The following is a 25,210-nucleotide window of genomic DNA, read 5'->3' as shown; positions in this document are numbered from 1 at the left end:
TAAATACTTTAAAAATAATAAAGATGGTCATTTCTTTTTTACACCAGTTAAATAACCAATAATTCTTTATATTCACGTCCTTCTAATTTACGTATGTATTGTCCACACGTCGCGCAGGTATCTTGTTAGTTAATATTTAATTTATATTAGCGTGTCTTATTTATTATCATCAAATAGAATAAAAATTTGTATATCTTTAAGTATATATTTTTTGTGTATTTGTGTTTGTATCCATATATTTAAAAAACACTAACCAGCTCTCAACTCTTGATTTTATGTTTTTTAATTTTCTTTTGAAATAGGCTGTCCTTGACGGTTGTTTATTGTGGACTGTGATCAGGCTTCCTTTCTGCATGTCTTTGTGGTGTTTTTGGCCTTACAACACACTCACAGACGCATCCCATACACACATTAACCTAGCATGTCTATGTAGATCTTCTCGTCATGGGGTTATGTTAGGTGGTAACCATCGAGGCCCAAAATAATTTCAAGCCTTTCACCCAAAAAGGAAATAAAAGATAAAAAAATCTTGACAGAACATAAAAGAAAAGAAAAGATTGTCATATATACTTGCTTTCTAAGTATACAAGTATATAATCATTGGATAAATATTTAAATCGACTTTTATGAAATTTTATATTGGATATTTTTGTTTAATAATTTTTTATTCATTAAAATTTTTAAAAATAATTTCTATAAGACATATTAATTTTTTCGTCATTTTAAAAGAGACTAATTTATTTAATAATAATTTTTTTTAATTTAACTATTTTATAATACTATTTATTAGACATTTATTTGTCTAATATATATATATATATATATATATATATATATATATATATATATATATATATATATATATATATAATTGGATGAAAACGAAAAGAAACTAATTTATTTTACAAAAGTAATTATTATTTAATTTTGATGTACGATCTAAAAAATTATTTTACACATGTATCCAATTTCATAACACTATATTAATAAATATAATTATCTTTTACCTTAACTGCACGCGTAAATAGTCATCTCAAAAAACCGTTGTGATAACATAATTGTATAAAATATTTTACACTATTATCAAAATTAAACTCATTTTATAAGCCAGCTCAAGAAGCACCCTCTCAATTAATCTGCACATCTCTAAAAGTTCATCTAGGTCAACAAGTTTTAATTTGTTATCACTTGTTTGTTTCGTGCATGACGCTACATGATGAAAGTTTATGATGAAAAGTTGAATGCAGCCGCATTATCTCTATGTCCTTGTGATTCTGTGCCACCACATCATTACATAGCTTATAACTAAAAGAGAGATCGAACCTAGAATAAATAGGTACAACAAAATGTCATTGATATATACTTACATTTATATGATTACTCCTCAACTACCATATAACATATAACTACCAAAGTTTTCTAACGCAGCTAACATTCTTCTCTCCCGTACGGTACCATGCATGGCCACCCGCACCAAACGGTCGTTTATTCGTATTGGACAAAATTTTGGATCCATCACATGAATGAAACACTTTTATACGTTATTCGTTTGATGTATATTTTTGTGTATGTCCACTCATGTGATCCCATTTAATTAAGTCACTAATTATCAATTATCACAAATTAAAAAAACATTTAGTGAGTTTTTAATTGTACTAGAAGACAACATTATATTTTTGTAGTTACGCACTTGCATGTGTGATACAAATTAAAATATATATTATATCATACAAAAGATACTAGATATTTAAATTTTTTAAGTCATTAAATTTAACTAAATTGTTTAAAAATAAAAATATTTACACTCACTTTTTTTTTAACGATCAATGCTGATCTTCTTTTTCATACGTTTTTTCTTCCATCTTCAACCGTTATTGTTACCACTGCTGTCACTATCATCATTATCGTCGCTGTCACTTCTTTTTCTTTTTACACAGAAAATTTAATGTACACTATATAAATTTTTGTATACAATACACAAATTTTAGTATTCAACACAAACATTTTTAACATTGACACTCAACCAATGAAATACGCACAACACATAAATTTTTGTGACCACAAAAGTTGCATAGCATAAAATTTTTTATGTGCAGTATAGAAATTTTTTGAGAACTACATATTCAAAACATTGACTCACCAAACTAACAAAATATATTTACAGTAAAAATTTGTACTATATGCAAAGATTTGTGTGCTGTATCAATAAATTTGTGTCCTCCAACAAAAATTTGTGCGCTACAAAAAGCGCAAAAAAAATGAGTAGTGACATGTGTTAATGTTGTAAGTGTGAGGTGTATAAAATTAGTCCCACATTAAAAAAATAAAAAAAAATTGAAAGTTTATAAGATGAGAGACCCATTAACAGATTTTGAGTTGGATGTAGTGTCTTCTCATCTTATGTTATCTTAGCGACCCAACAAGTGGTACAGTGATACCAATGTCATCATCAAAGTATAATTGAATAGTAGTAGTAGCAAATAATAAAATCCATGGTGTTTGTGTTGAGTGGTACTCACCCAACCAACACGAATAATTGAATGTATGACTAGTTTCACAAGTACTTTCTCTGTTTAAAAATTAAAAAAATAAATAAATAAAAGAAGAAAAAGAAAAAAGAACAAGGATAGGAAAAAAATGAAAGAAAGAAATAATTAATTGCATTTTATCTCTTTAAACTTTATGTGATGTGTATTATTAATTATTCTTTGGATTTCAAAACAATGTATACGAAACTTATTTAGATAAATTACACATTTATTCAAGGGGGCTTTAGAGAATTATTTTGCATATTTAGAACAACTCTAAAGGTCAATTCACAATTTTTTTAAAATTTAGACTGCTTTTTAGTTAAAATTGAAGAAAGAGGTTTTCTACTAAGGTGGATTAATTTCTTTCTCTTTTCTATATTATTTATGTTTTTAATTTATCCTTTTATTGCAAAGTCAGTTCATGTGTCACTTGCTTTATTTTAACATTTTTAACTGAAACAAAGACCTTGGTACATCCAGTCAAAAAAAAGAATGTCATACATCCTCCCCCTCCCTCTCCCTCTCCCTCTCCCCCCCTAATATAAATAAAGATATCTTAAGTATTGTCATATGCATATTTTAAAATATTTTTTTAAGAAAAAAAATAGATAAATTCTTGACTTTTTAAATTTTTGATAAATACATTTTTAAAAAAATTTAAATACAAAAAATCTTTGACTTTAACAAACGGAGGATAATTTAATCCTTCCGTCTATTTGCCTCTCATACACCAAACGGAACTGGCTGATATGGCTGAAACAGTGTCTAAGTATCCGTTACGGTGTCACGCTAGAAGGGGAATAAAGTTCGAAGGACAAATAAGTCCTTGACGTCATTTTACAAATAAAGTTCGAAGGACAAATAGGTCCTTGAGATTTTTTTTTCAAAATTAATAAACTCCTTTCTTAACTTCTCTCATCTATCTCTCTCCATTTTTATATTTCTCTCTACTATTTTTACTCTATATATAATTATATTTTATATTAGTAATTTGACAAATCAAAATATGTCATTCAATATTTTTTATAATTAAAATATTTTAAATGTAAAAATATACACATTAAATTATTTTAAATTTTAAATGACAAATGTTAAAATTAATTATTAATAAAAAATTAGACTTTTTCATATAAAAATAATAACTAAAAATCTAATTATTTAATTTTTTTATCTGCAGATATCTTGGTCTTCTTAGTCAAAAACTTTTGTCAATTTACGATTTTTTTTAAAAGTAGTTTGATTTTACAAATCTTTTGTGTCATGCATAATTTATACTGTTAGAACAAAGTGAACTATAATTTAAAAAAAAATTATTCTCGTAATGTTATTATGGATAAAGATACCAATTCTAATATAATACACAAATGCACTAATGCTAACTTAATACATGAATGATGCACAAATAAACTAATGCTAACTTGATGCATAAATGAACTGATGCTAACTAATGCCACTGGTATGATGAAAACTGAACTAATGCAATTTAACAAATCTTAATATAATACACAAATGCACTAAAACTGAACTAATGCAATTTAAGAAAAAAAAGTAGAAACAGAACAAGTCCAATTTTTGCAATTTTAATACAAATAATTTAAATTGCAGAATACAACAAGTTAACTAGATTTCAAAATACAAGCATAATTTTATAAACTAAATTCTCATAATAGAAGTATAATAGAAGCATAATAAAAAAAATTCTCAAGGACCTATTTGTCTTTTGAACTTTATTTCCAAAATGACGTCAAGGGTTTATTTGTCCTTTGAACTTTATTTTCCTTCCAGCGTGGCACCGTAACGGACACCTGGACACCGTTTTAATCACGTCAACCAATTTCATTTGATATATGAGAGGCAAATAAATAGAAAAACTAAATTGTCATCCATTTATTAAAATCAAAAACTTTTTTATATTTAAATTTTATCAAAGATATATTTGTCAAAAATTTAAAAAGTCAGAAATTTATATGTCTTTTTCCCTTTCTTTTATTATTGTGTATAGTTTGAAATATTTGTGTGTATGCAATCAAAATAAAGAATGGATATTTTTCATCACACACGCATGTGCAAGAGAGAGAGAGCACACACACATGCAGACAGAGGGAAGTTGTATGGCTGTCATTAAGGGTATATATGTCCTCATATGTCCAGTATGGATCCCAATATTTTAAAAGTTATTTTAGTGTGATTTTATTGAATTTAAGATCAGATAAGAGTTTTAAAAATAGATTCGATCATTATTTAAAATTATGTTCAGGTCAAAACAAATCTAATTTTTATTCGACCCATGTACATTTTAAAAAAACTAAAAAATATATATTTTTTAAATTAATTATAATATTATATTATATTAATTATAAGTTTATTATTTTATTTTTAATCACACTTGTTGAATTATAAAATAAATAAAAAAAAGTATCAAATTAACATTTATAAATAAATTTAAGTTTAAATATGGATATTAATTTCTCAATAACAAATTTTTTCTTTATAAATAAGTGCATTATAAATAAGTTTATTTATAAATAAATTTTTTTTATAACTTATTGTTAAAATTTTAAAGACCTAGTTTTCATTATGTTAGGATCTAAAAAATTGATTCAATATATATTTAAAGTCAAATCTAAATTAAGACAAACTTAATTTCATCCAATTTATATATATTTCTAGCGTCATAGTTTTTCTTTTAAAAAAAAACACACACACAAAAAGAACATGCACAGAAAAAAAATTGTATAGTTGTTCTAAGAGACAAACAATTTTTAATAATTTTGACTAATATAAATATTAAATTATTTTTAATAAATAAATTTTTATCATTTATGTTTATAAATTTTAAAAAATATAAATATAATTATATTAATTTATAAGTATAAATTTTAATAAATATAAATTATATATTTTTATATATAAATATCTATAAATTAAATTATTATTGATGAAATATAAATCTAAAATAATAATATTTACTTGTCCGTATTGTTAGTGTTCTTTTCTGAGTTCTGATCATGGATGGATGGTTTTTTTTTTTTTTTTCCTTCTCGTATTCGAGTATGTAAGCTTTGCCTTGTTGCTTTTTTTTTTACTTTTCTTTTTCTTTCCTTTTTTACCTTTCGTACTATTCCTTCAAATTAAATATAATTCTATTCCATATGTAACTTTTCTTCACAAAAGCAATTGTGGAATTGGAGTGACATGCGGCAGCATCCTTGGAATTTTCCCTTTTGTATTTTCGGTCGCCCTCCCCAGCTTTACTTTGCATCTTCGCATTTACTTTATTTTATTCGCGTAGTTGCCTAGTTGGTGATCTTTACATCTTTTAAACAATAATTTTTCTTACTAATAAGTTACTATAAATGGCATATATAGCTTAATAATTAATTGCCTTTAGATTCTAAAACATTAACAATATATACTTTTTACTTTTTTTTTATTAATGTGCTTTTATTTTATGTAGTATATTAATATATTATTACTCACTTTTTGTTACACATGAGAAAATAAAATAGAATATTATATCATTATGACTCTAAAAATGAAAAAAAAAAAACAAATTACTACTCTAAAAAATATATATCTTTACGGTTTAATTATTCTACAGGTCCTTATAGTTTCACCGAATTTTCAATTAGGTCTCTATATTTTTTTCTTTTCAATTGGTTCCTATAAGTTAATTTTTTTTCAATTAAGTTCCTACCGTGAAAAAAAGTTTAAGATAACAGAATATTCTTGGTAAAAAATGAATATTCCTATCAGTTAGTTGGAGTAACTAGCTGAACAAACATTAATTTTTTCAAAATACAAAAAGCACCCCTTGCATTTTATCCCAAAGAAAAAAAAATCCTAAGTTGCTCTCATGTGTCAGTCCGTCATCGTTATCCGTCTCTGGCGTCATCTGCAATGGACGCTTAGTGGTCTGCTGTCCGTCGCCTCCTTCTTTACGCTAGTCTGCTCTGTTTTCTTCTGTTCGGAGGTCTTCTGTGCCGTTTGCCCGTCCAAGCCGTCGCCGTCCCTCGTGTTGCTTCGCCTCGCCTGACATCGCTCCCGCCGAGCCCTCGTGTTGCTTCGCCTCGCCTGACATCGCTACACCGCACGAAGCCGAGCCTCGTAGCGCCTGGCCTCCCGTCTCCGCGTTGTGCCTCTGCTCGATCTCCCTATACTCGAAATGTTTGTAAACATGTGACAAAAAAAACTTCTTTTTTCAATTTTAAAACTTGATGTTTATGCTAATTTTATTTTTTTAGAAATATGGCATTGGTTGAGTATCTATTTGTTGAATTGATTTCTGGATTGTTTTGATATAATAGTTTATTTAGGGTTTATAATATGGATATTTATGTACAAGGATTTTGTTAATTGGTGAATTGACATATAAATTAATTTTGTTGATGATGAATTTGGTTTATTCTTAATTGTTGATTGTTGTTACTGTGATGATGCTGTTTTATTAGGATTCTGTTTCTTCTTTTTTTTAATGTAGTGATGGGAGATTCGAATTTTACCATAGACATACATCATGGTGACAAGTTTCTTAATATAGGGCATGAGCTAGAATATTTGGGAAAGCGAAGTGGAAGAACATTCCCAAAGATCTCCAATTCGCACCCTTTCTCACTTCACGTTACAAAATTCTCCTAAGTAGCCTTTTCAATTTTGCGTCTTTAGGTTTTAAATCTCACTGCAATGTGTCTAATTTTTTTTCGTGTATTCTGTTTTCTAGATAAATGGTAAAATTTGATGAAAAAACTGAGTCAAATATTTAGGATTTTTAATTTTTGTTCTTTTGTGATAATTTAGGATAAGTGGCGAAATTTGAGCATTAGCAATGACACTCAGAGGTAAAAAAAAATCTAGGGTTCCTAGAATCAAGGCTGCAATCGTGTTGCTAGTAATGGGAAAGATGCTACTCTGTCTCCACTATGATTCATCAACTTGATCTTTCCACTATGATTCATCAACTTGATCTTTCTATTGCTATGAGTGATTCCCTCAAAATGACAAAGATGCCAAAAATTCTCGTGAGTATGCAAATTGATATCACTAATACTATATGAATTATTGCAATTAAATGATGTGGATTAGGATTATAGTTGTGGTTAAGACTGTTGTATGCCTCAATAAAATAAAAAATGTATTTTGTTACTTTTGAATTGTCCTGAGACTTGGTTGCTTTTGTTTATCTTCTTACCAGGTACAATGCAATGATTTTAGAAGTGCTGTCAGCTCTGAAAGATGCTAATAGATCTAACCTGAATGCCATTGTTAACTTCATTGAGGTAAGATTATTTATTATTTTTTATCATAATGGTTTCAATACATCCATGGTTGATTGAAATGTTGTGTATATAATATTATATGTTATATAGATGTTGCATGTAAAAGTTGCGAATAGAAATGTGTTAAATATAGTTATGCATTTTTTATTTTTAGTGATGGGTATATGGAGGTGTATATGGAAGTGTCCGAAGAACCCCAAAGAGATGAATGGGTCTCACAAAGATGATTTACTCCGACTTCTTTTGTTTCGAAAATAAATTACCATGCTTTGATTGAATTTTTTTGTGAAAAAAACTATCTTATTAGGACACCTGATGAACTCAAATCTGCTCTTTCAGAATTTTTTTTCAGTTTGAAAATCAGCGTTATCAATGTTATTGTTAATCTTATACTAGTTCAGATTGTGGGAGGCTGCAATACAAAAACTGATTTCTAAATTATCTGTATTACACTGAAAATTATGTTTTCTATGGTTTTATTTTTAGATTCAAATTTCAATAATACAAATTATATAATCTTGTGATTTTTTATGGTGTACCATGATATGATAAAGACAAACTATATTTCATAAATTCACACAAATATAAAATGTTACGTAACCATAATGAATACTTGAATGATGGAAACCAAATTTTACATATACTTATTACTATTATTTTTGTATGTTTTTAAGATAAGATATTTTAAAAGTAAAAAAAAAGGTATTTTTGGTACCATTTATATATAAATAAGCAAAAGAATGATGATGACAAAATAAAAGAAATTATAAGAATATTTTTCATGTCGTAAAATCATTGAATAGGGATTATAGGAATATCTTTTATTAAATATTTATAGTTTCACCGAATTTTCAATTAGGTTCCTATAGTTTTTTTCTTTTCAATTGGGTCTCTAAGGGTATACAAATAATTTTACAATTCACTAACATTTTTTTAACGTTTAACGTTAATAGGAACTAAATTGAAAAAAAATTAATATATAAAAACCCAATTGAAAAGAAAAAAAGTATAGAGACCTAATTAAAAGTTCGGTAAAACTATAAAGATCTGCAAAATAATTAAATCTATCTTTACACATTAAAAATTTAATAAATTTTTTATTATAGTTATAATTTATGTATATTATTAAATATATCAATTTCGTTAAGAGTATTTGAGTAGGATGACAAATTACAATAGCCAATAAATCAGTTAAGTTAAAGTTTAAACTCCACCCTAATTGTATCCACCAGTTTAAATCAATCAACTCATATATATATACCCTAATCGAACTTTAAATCCTTTCATCCAATCTGGCCGGTAAACAAAATAAAATAAAATAAAAATAAATATATTTTTAGTAACTTTATCATATCATATATTATTTATGTATTATTAATAAATTGAATTATTAGTTCGGTGATACTAAGTATTTATACGAAAAAGAAAAATTTAGATTTCAATCTACTCCTCCATATATTAATGAACATGAACAATATATATTAAGAGGCTATTTCTTTTAGAAAAAAAAAATGATGTATAGTCCAATACTATGATTAATTGGTGTGTTTTTTTTATATAAATTTAAAAAATTTTATAGTACACATTCAATTTGTGGCGAGATAAATTTTGTTTCATTTTTAAACAAATTAGAGGTCCAATTTGTATGTTTAATTTTTTTCAATACTCAAATACAAATCAAATCTAATCTTTAGATTTGTATTTTTAAAAAAATTAAAAATAAAAATTAAAAACTAAAAACTACAAATTTAAATCTTTAGATTTGGGGTATCTATACGAAAAAATAGGCTCATTTTTTTCGATATGCGACCGATGTGTGAGTTGTGCTTAGATATGGAGAATACAGGTGTTAGATACTGGTGTGGGACAGGCTTTTTTTAACAATAGTAGAAAAAAATCAGACCATTCAATTTCTTTGTTCTAAAAATAGTTGACCACTAGTCGGACCATCCGAGTTGGTTGGAGGGAGAATTTGAATTTGGCCGGAGTTAATCGGACCATTTGAGTTTTTTTTTTTTGGTAAAATTGAACTCGGATGGTCCGAGTTGTTTGATATATATTTTATTTAATTCAGACAAAATTAATCGGTGGGTCTGATTTAAACATATTTATATATGTGTGTGTAGAACTCGGATGCCACTTCTCAGATCTCCTTCTTGTTCTTTGTTCTCTTCTTCTTCCCCCAACTCCTACATCTCTCTTATTTCATATGAACTTAAAAATTTTGATAGTGAAGTTCATATTTATGAGAGTGTGAGAAATGGATGATAGAGTCTCGTTAAAAGTATATTATTTTGGTCATATTTTGTTACAAACATCCGAAGGAGTAAAATTTAGTTGTGAAAATCCGTTAGATATTGTTATTCCATTCACAATCTCATTTGAAGAGCTAAAAGGTGTGATTTGTGGAAAGGTAGATTCTAAGATGTCAAGAAAAATATCATGTATTTCATACAGATATTCCGTACCGGTATTTGGTGGATTCGTTCAATTTCAAACCAAATATGTAACCGACGAAGCGAGTATGCAAGAGATGTTTTCAATGTATATTCAAACTCGCGCTCAAATATCGTTCATCGAGTTGTACATTGAATTCGAACAATCTGAAACCGACCGAAATATTGAACGGGAATATTACAATAGTGATAGTGGGGAAGAGTTTGAAAGCAATTACAAAGTTGTAGCTCTAGACGAAGACGAAGATCAAGGTGACGGGACAATGGCTCCGAATGTGACAGACGTTACAAATGCACTCGCAAACGAACATCTGTTTGAGGAGCTATCTTTCATGCGAGTTCTGGACTTGGAAGCCATGCATGCGCTGGAGTTTCCGGAATATATGAGTGCATGTACGTAAATGCATATATTTATACGAAGGATTAGAATTTTGTAATAATCTATATTGATCGATGGACCAAATAGTTAAGTGACTTGTAAAACTATGCTCAATTAGCAATTGTTTATGTGTTTATGTAGTTAAATTTAAGATAATAATATTTTTAGTGAGTTATTGATTTAGTTAAATATTAATTAGTATGCATTAATCAATATTTATTTATGTGTTTATGTTTTTATTATGTTAAAAGTGAGATAATAACCTGATAGAAAGTTTATTTATATTAATGTTGATGTAGTGAGTATTGATTTACTTTTAATTTCAGTTATTAAATATTTCTGTATTAAATATTTTTCATATGGATGTCGTCGTGGTAGAAATTCTTACGGTCGCAGATGGTGAATTTGCCGTTGGAATGGAATTCAATTCCAAGGAAGCTCTTATTATGGCGATGAAAGATTATACCATCCGAAGAGGAGACTATCGGGTGTATGAATCGGAGCCTTTGACATTTTATACTAAATGTACACAGTATGGATCAATTTGTCCTAGCAAATTGGACCGTCCGATCAAGCTTCTTCCACTCGCATCGTCTGAGTTCTTCACACTTGACACCACACCCTGGTAAAGCACACATGCATCCCATATCCGTGGCCTACTCCATTCACGGTTCTATATGAAAATTAAAAAGAACAAAATATATTAATTCTTCACATTATTAAAAAATACCACTAAAATTCTACACTAAAAATAAAAAATGATATCAAGAATCTAAATTGAACAGATATAGATATAGTTGACATGACACCCAAATTTTGTCATAGGGGCAATTGTCACTAGTCTTTTAACCTGAATCACCGCCTATGTGCTCTTTAAAGGCAATAGTCGAGATAAACTTTAAAGTAGTCCCTGAAGTTGCACTAAAGCCTCAAAGTAATCTCTGAAGTTAATAATTCCTCAAATTTATCCCTGAAATTACACTCCGGGACTCATTGTAGTCCTTAAGGAATTTTCCGTTCGTCGGAATCTTAAAACGACGTTGTTTTGAAAAGTAAAAAAAAAAAGAAAGGAACATTAGAAACGACGTAGTTTTACGTTTATTTAAATAAACAAACAAACAAATAAATAAATAAATAAATAAATAAAACACACTAAACCCCGCCCTTTTCCGAACCTTCCCTTTCCCTTCCCCAACCCTTCCCTTTCCCCTTCCCCAATCTGCCCTTTCTCTTCCCCTTATCTCTCTCACAAGCAAGCTTTCCCCAACCCTCTTTGTCGCCGGCCTCCATTTTGGTGCCGCACCAATCGTCCCTCCCCAACCTAGTCTTTTATATTCCCAATCTGCTTCTTCGCACCACCACGAGATCGAGGTGCTTTCTGACCTCGCCGTCCAGATTTCACACTTTTCCACTGTTTTCAAGCGCTCCGTCAACCGCCCCCAACCCTTCGTCACCGCCGTCTTCGTTCTCAAGCCCGTCGCACTCGCCGGCAACTTCAAAGCCCACCAACAGCTCCACAACGAGGCAGGTGCTCCAGGTTACAAACAGAATGTCTCTCACGGCCAGCTCCAGGCGCTCTCCATTGTCCCAGTTGACAGTCCCTCCCTATTTGTCGCCGTCTGCTCTCTGTTCTCCCTCTGCATCCTTCTTCTCTTCTCTGCGGCAAAGGTGAGTTATTTTTTTAATTTTTTTAGTTATTGAATCATTATTGTTTAATATTTTAAATGATTATTGCTACTGATGATTGTCTTTTAATGTAGCTGTCATGGTTGATTTTTTGTGTTCTTGATTCTGTAATTTTTGTTGTTTTTTGTGATTGTTGCTATTTAGGTTGATTGATGCTAGTTATTGAGGTTAATTGATCTTTTCTAATTGTTGTTAGTTCTTTTTTGTGATTTTTTGTAATTGTTAGTTTTTTTTTAATTCTGTGATTTTTGTTAGTTTTGAAGATGTTGTTGCTTCTATGAAATTGAAGAAGAAGAAGAACATCAGTGAAGAAGAGAATTGGTGAAGATAATGATTAGTTTTTTTTTATAAATATAAAACGACGTCGTATTGGGAATTAGGTTTTATTTTTTTTAAATAAATACAAAACGACGTCGTTTCAGTCCAGCTCAGATTTTCGGTAGTAAAGATGGACGGTAATTATTTCAATGGCTACTATGAGTTTCAGAGTGCAATTTTAGGAACGAATTTGAGGAATTATTAACTTTAGGAATTACTTTGAGACTCGAGTGCAATTTTAGAGACTACTTTAATACTTATTTCGACAATAGTCATTGCTCACTTTTAACTCGATTCATCGCTTACAAGAGTGGATCTTCTCTAATAAAAAAAATTAAATAGTATCAATTATTTAATTTTATTTTTTATTATCTTTTTCATATTTATTTTTAGTCCTATTTATAAAAAATTAAGAAATCACATTTTATTCTCTCAGAGTGTTAAAAAAGATTGAGAGGTCCATTTTCACTGCTACGTACTTTTTATGCCTAGTCAATCCAAAAAATACTTCCCTCATCTTACCGTGACCATTGGCACGGAGGCTTAGTTTGGTAAAGCTTTTACTTTTTCAAAGTAGCTTATAAAAGTTAACTTTTAAAAGATGGCTTTTTAAAAGTTGTAGTATTTATGTTTGGTAAATCAAATCAAAAACAACTTTTAATAAACATAAGTAACATCAATTGTGTTTGGTAAAATAGCTTTTAAAATTTAAAAATACTATAATAGACATTAATGCAAACATTAAATTTGAAAATTAGTTAACATATGAGGTTATATTAGACTTTTAAATTTTGAAAAGCACAAGCCAACTTTGGAAAGCTCCCTCTAGGTGCTTTCAAAAGCACCCCTAACTTTTAAAAGCCGCAAGCACAAGCACTTGAGTTTTTTAATTTACCAAACGCAAAATGACGTGCTTGTGCTTTTCACAAGCACCTCCTGAAAAAGTTTTACCAAACCCAGCCGGAGTTAGCCAAAACTACTTCTTCGAGTCTTGTCATTATCGAGGCAAATTCCTTTGCAGATTGCATTTAGCCAAACAAGGCTCATTTGGGCCAAAAGCCCAGAACACGATAATTCTCCCATTACTAATTCATTTCAAAACAGTAATATTGTAAATGTCCAAAAAAAAACAGTAATATTGTTAAAAAGTGTAACGCGCACCGTAAAATACAGAAAATTTTGTATTTATTTGGAATAAATTGACAGAAAAAGGAAAAGGGAGAGGACTAAATAAATAGTAAAAGGACAAAGAAGAGAGCGGCGAGTGGAGAGAGAGAGAGAGAGAGGAGCAACGCATAACTACTTTATGCTCCGACAGAGTTTCCATCTTCTTTGACCTTCCTCACCCTCACAAGCTTAAAGTTTTAAGTGTGTTCGTTACTCTTCAGTAAATCACAAATGGCAAAACGGCACCGTTTCACACTCTCTTAATTTCTATATATACACACAACTTTTCTTTCTTCTAACTTCTAATGCATGTCACCAATTCTCCCAATAACCAACTAATAAATTATCACCTCAATTCTCATGGCGGAAACCGCCGTAATCGCCATCGTCATCGTCGCGCTCAGCCTCATCCTCATTGGAGATTCCTCCGCCAGGGAGCTACGGCCGTCTGATCACGGCCTCGTCTTCCAGACATTGTCGCCGACCGCTGGTGCCAAATCCTCGCCGGAGATGAGGTCATTCTTCAACAGCGACAGCCAGAACTCATCTCCGTCCTCCACCACCTCCTCCAACGTGGCGATTCCTAGGGCCATGAACTCCCCCGCTGCGCCGCCGTCATGGCTCCGCGAAGCCTCTGCTGCCGTCGGTCCCAACGGCGGCGACCGAGTGTCGAAGGCGCTGATGGCGGCGAGCGTGGTGTGTGGAACGGTCGGAGCGGTTCTGTTATTGGCTTCGGGTTTGGTGTATCTGTTGAAGTACCGAACGAAACAGAAACAAAATGCAGCGTCGTTTGGTGGCGGTGAGGTCCGGAATAATCACATTGAAAACGACGACGACAATAACAAACTGCAGCTAGTGGTACGCGAGCCCTGAGCTGAGTTGAGTCTCGTTGTTGTTGACTTTCGCTACTACTTTACTACTACTCGCGTTTATGATTTTGATTTTTCTACGTTGCATGTAAAGGTTAGTACCTACCTTAGTGATGATGTAGTGGTGTAGATTGGCAATAATATATAGTTAATAGTGTTGCCTTGTAGTCATGTTAATGTTTATTATTATTATTATTATTATTATTATTATTATTATTATTATACCATTTTCACCCTCACTTATTCCGCTACCAATAAATATTTAATATCTCATAAAAAATTTATAGTTTTTAGCATAAATTTTGATGGAAATTCAGATGTAATTAACTTTATATAAAATTGATAATTAAAAGTCTTAAATGATTTGATAAATTTAATTAAATTGTTAAGTATAGTTAATTTTGTGTGAAATTAATAGTTTAAAACTGTTACATGACAATTTAATCAAATTTATTAAATTATTTAAGACTCACAGTTATTCATTTCACATAAAATTAAATTTCACATAAAATTAAATGCACCTAAATTTTTACCAAAATTTATTATGCTATTAGTATAAACAAACTTAATCATTTATAAGTTTAATTATTTTATTTTGCAAATTTGATTATTATGATGATTGATATATAATTTAAAATATATAAAAATTAATGTGTATAAATATATATAATTATACATAATGGATAATTTTAATGATTAAATTTTAGTATAATTTATTTTTTTATTATTTGAAGTTAATTATTATAATTTTTAAATATTATTTATATATTAAAATTAATTATTATGCATATAAATATATGTATATTTTAATTTATTTTTAGTATATATCTTATATTTTAATATATATTTTATAATAGTCGTTAATTTTAATGGCTGATATTTCAGGATAGGTTTTTTTAAGCATGTGACCCAAATAATTAATTTTACGTGAATGTTTGATGGACTATAATAACAAAGCAAGAGTCAACCCAAAACCACCAGAGCCTACTGAAATAATTGAAGTATACACCGTTATTTAATCCTTAAAATTGTCGTTTGAGTTATTTTGGCTTTGGACCTTCAAACTTAAAATCAATATTTTACTGTTTAAATTTGTAATATAGGTCATGTTTATTATTGTTATTTCATCAGATTTTTTATATTATCCTTTCCTACAGACGAGCTTTCTGACGTAATATTCGGTAGGGGGGAGAGCTGAGGAGGGGTGTCTAAATTAATCCCCCGTGATAGCATGTTCATTACTAATTTCCTATAATCTCATTGGGCATAGCCGCATAGGTGCCACTGTAAATATATATAGTCAAGAGTAAGAGTATATATATATCTAACCTTTAATACCCATTACATAAAAATTAAAATTAAAATTGTTATTTTATTTCTGTGAATAAATAAAAGACGTAGAACCAGAGGTTTATTTTGTGGCTAAATTTTTTTATTATGGATAAAGAATGTTAGATGTGTGCAATCTAATTTTATTGGCTTTGTTATGTGCTTTTTTTTTTTTGTATAGGAATATGTAATCGATAGGTCCGATTACTTTGCAAGAGAATTTTTAAAAACTTTTTAATATCAAATCGGAGGATCCAAAAACTAGCTACCTCTAACTCTACTAAATTGGCCTAATAATTAACTATACATGATGTTAATGTTATAGAGGTATCCACTCGAGTTCTAAGTCTAATTCTCCACATTCAACGTGCTGGAGCTTAAGTGATATCTCTTGTTTAACCCTGCCATTAATTATATTAACTGTGCTATCATGTTTTAGTGCATTGTCGTGGGATTTTAGCCATTTTCCTATCTGCATATCATCAAACATTCCAGCATCTCCAAATGCAATTGCTGATGCAATCAGGGGCTGAAGATCTACCTGTGCTTCTCCCATTATATCATCAGCCGAAAACAAGTCGTGATCAAACACCTTCTGCAATGCATTACACACATCTGTTAACATAAAATTCCATTTCCTCATACCATATCATCATCAGAATGTGACAGATTTTCGTATGACCTTGTCATATGTTGATTTTGACTGCTGATTAAAAAGGCGAGGACAAAATCATCTAATAAATGCTAAAAAATCAACATATGACAAGATCATGAGAAATTTCCACATAATCCTTTTCTTCTGATATGTATATACATAGGAGTCAACAATTTGGAGGTTATAATATCAGGGTTTGACTTTACAATGAAAATAATTAAAGGGTGTATGGCATTATTGGAAATCAGGGAGGAATTCAGTTTCATCATGTAGAACACAATTTATTTCCGTTTTGACAAAAAGAACAGTTAAAATTTAGCCTTACCAAATCCAATGGGCCAAAAGCCTCAGGAACAGATAGTATAAGCACCTGATTCCAGACCGGGTTCAAATTACTCTTTATTACATTTGTCTTAACAGTCTGAAGACAAAAGCGCCAAAGTCATATTCAGAGAAAAAAATGCTTCCATTATTTTTCAGCTAAAAGCTAAAGATATAGAACAAGAGTTTTCTGTTAATGAACATGGTGATGGCAACAACTAACCTGTTTACCAAGTTTCAAGACAACATATGGATCGCTTGTCATCATATCTCTAATAGCTAAATTTGTGCCCTTAATCACTTTCACCTGCAACTTTCCGATAAATTCTCTCGTTCTTTCCTGATTCCATCATCAGTACCAATCAAACATCAAGGAAAGTAGTAAAGTAATTTCAATTTTAATAAAGTAATAATTTCAACTTTACATTGCTAATAAAGTAGTAAAGTTGCATGTGGATGCAAGTCTCATACATTATACATACTCTTCCATTCCTAAATGTTAATCATTTAAGAAAACCAAACATGTTCCAAATTGATTGTCATTGTAGAACTTCAATACACACGCGCACCCACTCTTTTAACCCTTACGTTTGTTACATTCTTCTTCTATTACTAGTTAGTAGTTTTAGTCCATTAAATCTTATCTTTTAAAAAATCTAAAATATACTCAATAATTTTTTAATCCTAGGGCATTTACCTTAAAAGACTAACATTTAGGAATGGAGGCAGTATTTAAGACTCTCATCTGGGTACAACAACAACTTAAAATCTAACTGAGAATGATATGCAAATCAACTTGTGGTTAACGAACAAATATGCCTCCACAATAAAAGGAATAAGTTCTAGAATAAAAAAAATTACCAGATTCTTTAAACTAGTAGTGCTTCGAAAACTATCTGCATCACATTGGGAGAAACTGGATTCATGACAGCTTCGAAAGCTATCCGCACTACGCATGGAGAAACTGGGTTCATGAGAACTTCGAAAACTATGTGCATCACGTTTGGAGAAACTGGATTCATAAGAGCTCCGGAAACTATCAGCATTATGTTTGGAGAAACTTGATTGATGAGAAGATTTCGAAGACACAATGCGCAAACTTGGTTTCAAAAATTCTTGATATTCATATTTTGACCTGCAGTCACAATTAAAAATGCCACACTTAACCATTGACCAGGTTCGCACCATTGGGATGTGTTTGTTTATAGAGACACCACAATGATTAATCTATGCTTATTGAAGGAGGGTGGAAGAAAATCTGAGCTCATAGCCTAATAGGACAGTTCATATCAGTTTCTATCTAAAGCAGCCTGCTTAACTGCTTAACAGAAAAATGCTGAGAAGAGTATGGTGCAAAGTAAAGATGCAAACATGTCTAACCGAATGAATTTTGTGCGCTCTTCCTGACTGGAATCTGGATGAGGTTTTGCATATCCTTCTGGAATATAAGCTTCATATATTGAATTAGCAGAAGAATTTCCTCCAACTTCAATCATTGCATCAATATCATCATCTGACCATTCATCCCCCACAGACAAAACCTGGAAGTATAAAGTAATGAGCTGAGGAATTTATACTCGATGAGAAAAATAGATAAACAAGTTCAGCATATAATATGCAACTACCCTACTATTACAGATGCATTATATATGCACACTACACTGATTTTAGTGACTCCATTGAAAAGAAACAGTAAATTTCAAAACATATCATATGATGGCAATGGCATGAAAGAACAAGTTTGCCCCGCAAGCATCTTCAACATAAAGGTAGAAAATAGATGCAGCCAAACATAAAACAGAGTTGAACAAACTGATTTCATAAGTACAGCCATATAACAACTATGTAATAGTATCTTAGACTTTAATTAAGACAGAAATGAAGAAGGAACTTGGATTTGAATATTCCTCACAAGAAAAAGGAAATTCTTAAGTACAATGGATTAGAAATGGTTACCCTTGATATATGAGTATCAAGACTTCTGTGCACATTGTAACATTTAAAGCATAAAAATACTCCAATATTAGCCGACCTGAAAAAGCAGTTAAAAAAAATCATCACAACTAAGAAAAGGTAACTTGGACTCTACAGTCTTCATTAGATTTCAGTCTCTGTAGCTACTTTTCCTACAGCTTAATTATGAAAATGCCTTATCAATCTTTCACAAAGATATTCAATAGTCAAACGCTGGTTTTGAGAATCATATCGACTAAACCATAAATCACAAAAATAGTGAGTAGACTTACGCCCATTTAGGTTGTGGAGCATTACAATCAGCACAAAATTGATTATCCTTTTGAAGCAATAAGTCCTTGAATTTTCTTTTACCTGTAAAACAACTACCAATCATTCTACTTCTCAAGAAAAGTAAGTGAACATAGCTTTGCATTTCATAGTTTTTAAACCTGGCCTATTTTTTAAATATAAAGCTTGACCCTAGTCCGGTATCTGTCTAAAGTCTAAAGCTTTTTAAGCTTGAAATTTTTCAAATGCTTAGCCAGCCAAAATATATTTTTAAAGACCAACTTTTGCACTCAGTTCTTTGAAGAGTTAACTGCCTATATACTTGACTTTGAAGATATATAATAAGTTGAAAATAATTCTTTATATGAAACAGAATCTGAAATTTCCAGTTACCAATATAGCTTACTTGTTACAGGCCTCCCAAATTCAAGAGGTTTATTTCTCATCGCCACTGACATGCTTAAACAAATACCAATTCCAATAATAGCAACTAGCAAGCAACCCAAACTATCTGAAAAGAAGAAGCAATAAAAATAACAAATCTGGTTAATAAATCAATTTCTTTTTCTTTTTCTTTTTTCTTTTTTCAAGAATGACAACAGAAATCTTATTTCCTTGCACAAATAACATAATCTTATCAACAAGTAATTATTCAGCGAAGAATTAGAATGCATCAAAATCGTTATTTTGTATATTTGTTACATAATACATCTTTACACACAATCATACACATGCACTGTTCCAGCAGCTAGATGCCAATCTCCAGAAGCATCAACATTTTTCAATCGAAATCAATATATTAAAAAGATCAATTATTTTGCATTAAACCAATCATACCCAAAGAAATCCACGACTCAAACAGGGGAAAAAGGGGAATTTCAACACACACGCACACATAGAGAGAGAGAAAGAGAAACTGGGAATTGTACGTGTTTAAACGTGAAGGCAAGAAAGAAGAGGAGAGACAAACATAACATAAAATAAAATTACCAGCGAATGAAGGAACCGAATCAAAACGCGTACGTTTGAAAAATCCGCAGACACACGCGATTGAAAAGTACAAGGTGGAAGTGCGAGCAATGATTGATTCTATTATATTTATATGGCAGAATTTGTTGAAAGATACGATGAAAGGTGGAACGACCACTTTTGTATTGTTTTGTTTTGGTTTTTTTTTTAATTTCAGTTTGTTCCTTAGGATGTGTTTAGTTTGGACTTTGGAGACAGAGACTTATCTGAATTATATCTTATTTAAGATTTAAAATAAATATAGATATAAAATATAAATATTATTAAAATTTCTATTTTTATTTTTTAAAATTTTATTTTTTTAAATATTAAAAAAACTAAAATTTTAATTTCAGATCACCGAACATAATATTAACTTTCGATCTTCTAATTTTAATTTTAATTTTTAAAAACAAACACTATATTATTTTTATTTTTTTTAATCTAAATCTTATTTTCATCTTTTAATTTGTTTGAAAGTAGTGGATCGAGAGGTTTAACCACATTTCAGGGCGAAATCTTTTTTATCGGAAAAGTATAGGATACCAATATATTATTTGTCAACTTATATCAATAATAATTAATTATTATATTTTAAATATATATATAAAGAAATACATCTAGAAAATACATATATAAAGATATTTTTATTATACATAATTATAAAAAAATATTTTTATTAAACACATCTATAAAAACACTTTTATTAAATATAATCATAAACAAAAATTAACAGAAATTGACAAAAATATTATTGATAAAGTAGCGAAATTGTTTTGTATTTCCCCACACTTTTGTGTGTCCAGTAATAACTTTATTATTTGTGTGAAATTCTCGTTAATCTGTTTCTTAAATATTGCTCAAAATTTCATTTTAAATTTAAATTGTAAACTGCTAATACAAACAAGTATGAAACGAGGAGCTGTTACAACAAGTTAACAGTCTCTGGTATGGTACAAAATATAACTAATTACCTTAAAATGATTAAGGATACAATCATGCTTTGTTTTATAAAAAGATCAGTCATCAATTAACTACGCATTTGGTATTTTATAAAAAAATTATAATGTTATAAATAAATTTAATTATTAATTTATTACAGATTTAATTATTTTATCGTGATAATTTTAATTATTTTAATATTAATTATTTAATAAAAAAATACAAATTAATATACATAATAATTATTTTTAGTGTATTTGTAATATTTTTGTATTTACTGTATTACAACGAATATTAATACATTTTGAATAAAATAAAAAGTAGTGTGAGCGTAATACTCCTGATATGGAAAAAAAAATAAATAAAATCATAAGAATTGAAATTGAATAAAAACGATACATTAAAATTGAAATAAAAAATAAAATAAATAAATTAAAATTGGATAAAAAAATCAGAGTAAATAGTTAAATTAATTCCTAAAAGATTACTTAATCTTTAAATAAATCTTTCAAAGATTAAATTAATCAAAATCGTCTCTAAAAAATTTAAAAATAGTCATGTTAATCCTTCTGTCTCCTCTCCATTCATTCCGTCAGTAACGACGTTAAATTTTGCTTATGTAGCCGTTAGTGTGTCATATCAGATAGATTGGTGTAAAATGGCTGATGACAAGATATATTTAGAAATTTATGTCAAATTAGTTCTAGAGAGAATAAACCTTAATCCTTTCTTCTCGTTAAATGTCATTGTTGTTGCAGCAATAAATTGATTCTGCAGAGGTCAAAATTATTGTTGAACTGCATCATGGGTAATGTAACTGGGGGTTGTAGTCAGACACAATCGCAGTCACACGGAAGCAATACTTCAAGCTCTTCGCTGTGATTAAGAAAGAAGAACATGGACCAAGTGTGTTTTTGTGGGTTGAAGACAGTGATCAAAAAATCTGGAACAGTAAATAATCTAGATAGATTATTTCATGCTTGTCCAAGATATTGGGTCAATTATGAATATAGTCTTCTTCAACCTCTTGGTTAGGTGTGGACTGAGGTGTGGGCTTAGGTTTGGGTTGAAGTGTAGACTTAGGTGAAAGTAACTTGGTGGGCGGAGAGTTATTCCTTTTTGGCTGAGAAGGTTATTTTAGAGTCTTATAAACTGGTTGAAACATCGCTTCATTGTGGTCCTTATTCAATTTTTTTGGAAGTTCAGCCTGTTGCATAAATTTCGGATTGGTTGGCAAATTGTTTTATATCATCATTATCTTCGCTCATACAGTCAACCACGTATGGTTTAGAAACTACATGCTCAAAATAGATGTTTATGATGTGATAATTTTTCCTACTGTCCTTAACCAATGCCAACAGATCAACATCATTTTCTAGCCTCTTCAAACCATCATTAAGATGTGTTCCACGAACCTTCCACAAGCAATTATTCATCTCAGCGTATCCTAATTTTTTATAATATTCCTTCACTAAAAACACATTTAGAGCGTCACTTTCAACCACCATTAATATTTCAGTATTATCTGATTCATAAAACAGATATTCTGATTCATCTGTTTTAAACTTTTTACCATAGTAAAATATAAAAGTCATAAAAAGATCTTCTATCTGCAACCAAAACAGCAGCACACTAAACTATTGAATTTTTTTTTCAAATCAAACAAAACAGAGTCATCATCAACTACAAAATAAAAATAAAACACACATATGCAGCTATATAGAGCACAAACATTATTCTCAAATATCGAAAAACAGAATTTTTCATTAGTTACAATGTAAGCCCTAAGTCTGAACATATTTTCCAAACCCTAACATTACAAATAGTACTAATAGATTTCTAATGATTATAGAAACACGTTAATGAGGAGACAAAGCACAATCACTTTTAGAAAATAACGAAAAAAGGGTTACCTACCTCTTACGCAAGACAATGGCGTGCCCTTTTCGCTTGATCAACGTTGTCGTAAAATTATCACCTTCAACTCCAACACAATGTCGTCGTCGATTTGCGCTAATGGTCGCTGTTTAACGCTTCTTCTTTGTGGATGTGATAACCAATGAAGAACGATGGGATTAGAGAGATGTATGTTTTGTTTTGAGAAGAATGATGGAATGGACTGAAATGAAATTGGTTGAAAAATGAAGCGTTGTAAGAGGTGACTCAAATAAAATGACGCTGTTGAAACTTTTGCAGACACGTTACATTAATGGCCAAGTAAACAAATAGTAACGTCGTTAGTCATATAATAGACGGAAGAACTAACATTACCATTTTTAAATTTTTTGGAGACGATTTTGATTAATTTAATCTTTTGGGGATTAATTTGGAGATCGCATAATTTTTCAAGGACCAATTTGACTATTTACTCAAAAGAATCACTTTACTTTTTATCCAATTTCTTAATGCAACAAAAAATAGACTTCTCAACCTAACTTATTCACACCATAGTTTGGAAATTGAATCGAAGGGACTTCTCAACCTTCTACCCAATTTCCCATACAACAAAAAATGGACTTACTCAACCTCACTTATTCACACCATGGTTTCGTACGAAATCAAAAAAAGCTTCTAATCACTCAATATTGCGACTACAAAGAGATATTTAAAATCTCTTATTAGGGTAAACCAAAGAAAACTCTAAAACCCTAAAACATCAAGTCCAATTTAATAACTAAATAAATAAAAATAAAAATACATCAAAATAAACTAATAACTTTTAAATAATATTTGATCTCTTTATATCACAAACATTTAAAATACATATCATTTTCCCCTCTTTAAAAAAGATTCGTCCTCAAATCTTGTAGTTAAAAAAATAGTATATAAAAAGAACAAATATAATAAAAATAACTTTTTATATATATATTTTTGTATTTTTTTCTTTTTTTTACTGCATGCTTTTTTATTTTTTTAAATATAAAATTAACAAAAATAATAAGATAATGAAATACAAACAAGAAAGACAAGAATAAAAAAAAAGACGTGAAAGATAGTTGACTCTTTTTTTATATTTTCTTTAGATACAAGAAGAACAGACATAGATTAATAAGGATTAATCTAATACTTAAGTTTTGATACCAAAAGATACGTGTTTCAAATATTTGTGATATAATAAAAATATTAAATCTTATTTAAAAGTTATTAGTTTATTTTGATGTATTTTAATTTTTATTTATTTAGTTATTAGATTGAGCTTTATGTTTGTGGGCTTTGAGATTTTCTTTCTTTTAACCTAATAAGAGATTATAAATATCTTTTTAGCTATTTTAGTCGCAATATTGAGTAATTAGGAGTGCCAAAGCACTTTTTGATTTTGTGATGAAATTATAGTATGAACAAGTGAGGTTGAGTGAGTCTCTCTTGTTGCATAGAGAATTAGGTAGAAAGTTAAAGAGTGTCTTCGATTTAATTCCTAAATTATGGTGTGGATAAGTTAAGTTAAGAAGTCTATTTCTTGTGTGGATAAGTTAAACTAAGTTAAGTTAAAAAATTGGATAAAAAGTATAACAATTCTCTTTGTATCTAATTTTAATCTATTCTTTTTATTTTCTATTTCAATTTTAATGTATTTTTTATTTAATTTTAATTCGTGTAATTTTTTTTGTATTATTCGATATGAGATTTAAGATGTTAGATTAATTTTTATTAATTTATATTTATTTTTCTAGTGAAAAAAAATCACGGACTCTTACGTCTTTGTCATTCTTACATATTCTTTCTTGTTACGTTGTTAATTCATTATTGTCTCGTTATTCTTTATTAATTTCATTGTTTTCTATATATATAAAAAAATAAAAACAATAAACAAAAAAAAAGGAAAACTCATGTTGAGGTTGGAAGCATCATAAGTCTCCTGCTTCCTTCTCTATAAACTAGGAAAAATATGAGAAGTCAATGAAATATTTGTATAATATGTATATTGGAGATTTAGAGAATATTAGAGATATAATTATTAGTGTTATCTTTTTCCATTAGTTAAAGCTTTTGCAATGTGTGGTATCATGATATGGTATTAAAGCTCTAGAT

The 25,210-nt window shown here is 29.5% G+C and overlaps 2 protein-coding genes across 4 annotated transcripts; one reads left to right on the top strand and one right to left on the bottom strand.

The window, feature by feature from the left end:
• The first annotated feature begins 13,913 nt into the window (after window positions 1-13,913).
• On the top strand, window positions 13,914-14,898 carry LOC112792792 (uncharacterized). The gene has a single exon (XM_025836170.3). It carries the CDS (start codon window positions 14,174-14,176, stop codon window positions 14,684-14,686), a length of 513 nt encoding a protein of 170 aa, XP_025691955.1. The 5' UTR covers window positions 13,914-14,173; the 3' UTR covers window positions 14,687-14,898.
• Window positions 14,899-16,140: 1,242 nt separating this feature from the next.
• LOC112792791 (ADP-ribosylation factor GTPase-activating protein AGD12-like) lies at window positions 16,141-20,433 on the bottom strand. Of its 3 annotated transcripts, none has more exons than XM_025836167.3 (9): window positions 20,222-20,433; window positions 19,638-19,742; window positions 19,234-19,315; window positions 18,944-19,019; window positions 18,368-18,528; window positions 17,849-18,122; window positions 17,211-17,327; window positions 16,992-17,087; window positions 16,141-16,606 (listed from the first exon to the last, which is right to left on the bottom strand). In XM_025836167.3, the coding sequence occupies exons 2-9, from the start codon at window positions 19,687-19,689 to the stop codon at window positions 16,331-16,333; spliced, it is 1,134 nt and encodes a 377-aa protein (XP_025691952.1). In that variant the 5' UTR covers window positions 19,690-19,742; window positions 20,222-20,433; the 3' UTR covers window positions 16,141-16,330. The 3 variants fall into 3 exon arrangements, with proteins under 3 accessions (XP_025691952.1, XP_025691953.1, XP_025691951.1); XM_025836168.3 differs by having other exon boundaries at window positions 20,255-20,432; XM_025836166.3 differs by lacking the exon at window positions 20,222-20,433 and adding an exon at window positions 20,069-20,210.
• Window positions 20,434-25,210: the final 4,777 nt, after the last annotated feature.

This window comes from Arachis hypogaea, chromosome 13, assembly GCF_003086295.3.
Source record: "Arachis hypogaea cultivar Tifrunner chromosome 13, arahy.Tifrunner.gnm2.J5K5, whole genome shotgun sequence".
In the NCBI taxonomy this organism is placed as follows: domain Eukaryota; kingdom Viridiplantae; phylum Streptophyta; class Magnoliopsida; order Fabales; family Fabaceae; genus Arachis; species Arachis hypogaea.
This window is presented reverse-complemented; position numbering and strand designations above follow the sequence as displayed.